At 38.7% G+C, this 4,016-nt stretch overlaps 1 protein-coding gene across 1 annotated transcript; it reads right to left on the bottom strand.

Moving 5' to 3' along the window:
* Positions 1-1,735: 1,735 nt before the first annotated feature.
* LOC120538713 (TBC1 domain family member 23-like) lies at positions 1,736-3,775 on the bottom strand. Its single transcript, XM_039768164.1, has one exon. It carries the CDS (start codon positions 3,773-3,775, stop codon positions 1,736-1,738), a length of 2,040 nt encoding a protein of 679 aa, XP_039624098.1.
* Positions 3,776-4,016: the final 241 nt, after the last annotated feature.

Here is a 4,016-nt window from a genome sequence, read left to right as displayed (position 1 = left end):
TTCAACTTTAATCACATAGTTTATTTTGTCATTAAAGTAGAACATCATAAACGTCATCTTAAAATCATTTAAATTACTAGTTTCTCAAATCCCATCGTAACTAAAGTAGCATGTTAAATGCTTTGTTTTGTATTTGATCTTCTATGTGCTCTATGTGTGTGAATCACTATGTGCTTCTGGGCTTTCTCTTTCTCCGACTGTCTTTAAAGACAAGTAGAAAAGTGAACAGGAGGCGAGCATCTGAGAAGCAGGCTTTATGGGAACGTGCTCGAGAGACAGAGCACCAGGCAAGAAAAGATTCAGACAAACTGATAAAGAGGAAATGTGCTGAAGGTACACATAGGACAAAATATATTTACATTTATTCTATTGCCTGTCTTTAGTGAACTTATCTACACCTAACGTCCATAAAGACATGAGGATGCACAGCATGTGGAATTGTTATAAAAACTATTTCATACTGAAAAAATGCTGTCACACAAACCTTAAAAACTCATTCATCCAAGTCAATCCTGCTTATCCAGGCAGCACAGGAGTTTAACCGTGACAGGATGAGTTGCCAAGTGCATTGTGGGGCACAGACTTATACATACTGTATGTACACTCTAACCATTATATTCATCATAGAAACCAGTGGCTGAAAGGGAATATGACAGTAATTAACTTGCTTATAAACATTCCCCGATATTATTCAGGACTACAAAATTATTTTAAAAATTGACAATAAGTTCAAACAAACTATCACTTTCTAGAAAAACTATGTTTGGCCGTTGCATTCTAATCATGCAGTATTTCTGGAAAAGAAAAAACAGGTAAATAATTATACAGAAAAACAGATAACTGCATGTGTTCATCCTGCAGAAGAACACTGCACTCCCAATTAAACCTCTGGAATAGTGTAGTACAGTATTATAAAAAACAAGATGATATACATTTACTATACAATGCATGGTAACAGACATACATTCCTAAATATAAGTAACAATAGTCTTCTTTTTCATCTGTTAAAAAAGCAGATTTGTAGTAATTCCTTTCCAAAAGATGTCATGTTAAATTATTTCTTACAAAAATTGTTAAACCAAAGGACTGAGATTTGAGAAGAAAGAAAACAAAAAGAAAGAAACAAAATTTCTTAGGAGTGAAATAACTGCTCGAGAGGCCATTTACTATTTTTTAAACTAGAAGACACAGCTTTACAAAGTAGGTGTGACTCCGACAGAATTCACTACATAGACAGCAAGTCAGAACTCACTGACCACAAATCCAGAATGGCGACTGTCTGTATTATAAACCCTCAGAATTAGACACTGCTGTGTTGGTTGGGTCATATCCACACTAATGTGTGACATTTCATTTACACAATGGATAGTCATAATCCTCTTCAATCCTGAACCAGAATAATATGTTTTGTTAAATGAATGAATGCTCACAATGCACACTTAAACATAAAAAATCAGAGTGAAAATACTTTAGTTTAACCTGGGTAAATTTAACAGCTATAAAAATTGAAATACAATCAGTAACTCACTATAAACAAGTCTGTAGATACTTTAAAAGATTTCCACCCTTCCTTTCTTTACTTTTAGCTTTTTTTGAAGACATTTTATATGCAGTTAAAGGCAGTACTACAGCCAACTGTCTTAGTTACTTATGACTCTTACTTGAACCAAGACATCTATCTGTATGACGCTTCTGGCTGAAGGTCTTTAAATGTGAATGAGCTCATCGTAGTCTGTCAGCAGTCTAGATCCTCCAACACTTTAACAATCTGCTGTTTAATGGCTCTGGCAGCATCCCCAGCATTTGATATCACATATCTTTCTACAGATAATACTTCCAGACCAGTGGAATTGCTGTTACCATATTTAAAAGTAATAAGTTCGGGGTGCTTTTTCTTTGAAGTAATCTTTACCACTGAAGTCAAAGCTCGTTGTGATTGGATGTATGCAAAACCCCTCCGAGATGCAATCTCTCGCAGGCAGTACATATGGGAGGCTGTAACCAGGAGATGGCTAGGGAGCAACTGACCAGTCTCTTTGACCTCATTGCAAGGAATGTGATGTTTAACATCTGGCTTGTTTATCCATGTCTGAATGTGTACGATGTCTTTGTAATCATTGTCAGACATGTAGGCACTATCAGTCTCATCTGTATTGTCTTCATCACTGATGCTGAACACTGGCTTTATTCCCCGGTACAGCTTTCCATCTCGATTATTAATGTTCAACTGCCTGTCTGTAGGTGTGGAGGTGTTCTCAATGAAGTTGATCATTCGTTCCTTGACATGCACTGACTTTGATTTAAGTGCAAAGGTCATTTTATTCACTAGGGACTTGACCCCTTTCCCACCTACCAAGGTGTTTGCAGCTTCAGTCTGAAAAGGTTGACTAATATCGAATTGGGGGGCAGACATGCTGACAATCCAGTGACCGTACATATTGTCTGATCCATCAACAGTGACGTCTGCAAGGTGTTTCTGAAGTGCCATAAATCCCCCTCTGGCAATACTGATGTACTTCTTATTTTTTTGCAAAAAGTAAGCAAGCACCATATTCATATACATGTCCTCCTCATCGCGACCACTGCCGATAAAGCATAAATGTTTCCCCCTGGCAATGGAGCCTGATTTGATTGACTGCTTCTGTGTCTCCAGGAGAGACTTAAATGACAGAGAAAACTCATCAGGATTTTGCAGCATAAGGTCAGAGTCTAAATGAAAAGCTGTGGACAGATGCCCTGCATTATACTGTTCTGCAGGTCTGCAGTCAACCACAAAAAACCTAATACCATCACCGGGGTGTTGTCTGGACTGAAGGATTTCTGTGACAGAAATGGGAAGACACAGGGTTTCACTCAGATTCATCTTTTCATCTTTAGGCAGTACTAGACTGCTACCAAATAGATTCTGATTATCTTTTCTGAACGACAGTGGTGTCTTGCTATAATAATAGTGCGCTAAAGAAAAAAGGTCTTCTATATCCCCCACTTCCAAATGACTTGGAGAGGTCTCTAACAACTTAATGAGACCCTCTTTGTTGTCATTTTTTTCTGCTAAAATGGTGTCTTTTGCATTGATAAGGATGATGAGCATTAAGAAGAAGATCAGGAATGGGTCAGATTGTTGGAAGTACACATCCCACATGGCCTCAGTTACCTCTGGTGAACAATGTGCTGCAAACAGACTTCCCAACCATTTGATCGAATATAAGTCGGGTGCAATCTTCCTGGTGTCCAAGTATGAACAAAGTTGTGGTTCATGGTACTGCAAAAGAAGACGATACAGTTGGAAAGGTTGACCATTGCAAACGCAATCCCTAGGAATGTATTTACTCATTATGGCATAAAAGCAATTATATAGATCACTACGAGGAAGCCGCAGTCTAAGGAGAGGTTTGAGGAGATCTGGCCAGCTGTGATTCTCTAAAAATGTTATGCTCCGGGATTTGCAATAGAATGTTATGGCTGACTCCACATCTGAAAGCAGAATAGGAACTTCCCATTCTGCTGGGTGCAATTGATCAATCAACTGTTGACATTTATCATGAATTATCATTTGCTCTGGCAGATCCAGTTTTCCATCCCACGAGGAAAGGCTGTTGCTCTTGCCTGCAACGTTCAGGGCAATTTTCCACATTTTTGCTCTTTGCTTAGAAGGAAGATCTTGTCCTTGAATTACGTTACACATTGTTTCCAGGTCATAGTCTGTGGATTCCAGAGCATTTTCAAAATCTCTACTCCAATTACCCTGGAGGAGCTGCTCCTCTGCCTCTGCCATTGCTGCTGATGTCCACATTGGTGTCTGGTTGAGCTTTTCCGCTTCTGAAACACGTCCTGAATACTCAAATATTGCTGTCTATAACTGTCAGTAATTTAAAGCGCCAGCCATTAGAATCCGCTCTATTGGTAGCAAGCTTAAAGGCCATGAAAAGATTGTGTCTATGGATGGATCAAAGAAAGAGAGAGGGTATTCCTTCAGATCAGCAAGTGACTGATAAGATAATAAAGGGCAACAAGGG

The sequence above is a fragment of the Polypterus senegalus genome, chromosome 1 (assembly GCF_016835505.1).
Source record: "Polypterus senegalus isolate Bchr_013 chromosome 1, ASM1683550v1, whole genome shotgun sequence".
In the NCBI taxonomy this organism is placed as follows: Eukaryota; Metazoa; Chordata; class Cladistia; order Polypteriformes; family Polypteridae; genus Polypterus; species Polypterus senegalus.
Note: the sequence above shows the minus strand (reverse complement) of the source record. Positions and strands in the feature narration are given on the sequence as shown.

Coding starts and splice junctions, on each gene's coding strand:
- LOC120538713 (XM_039768164.1), bottom strand. CDS start 3,775: ATGGCAGAGGCAGAGGAGCAGCTCCTCCAGGGTAATTGGAGTAGAGAT.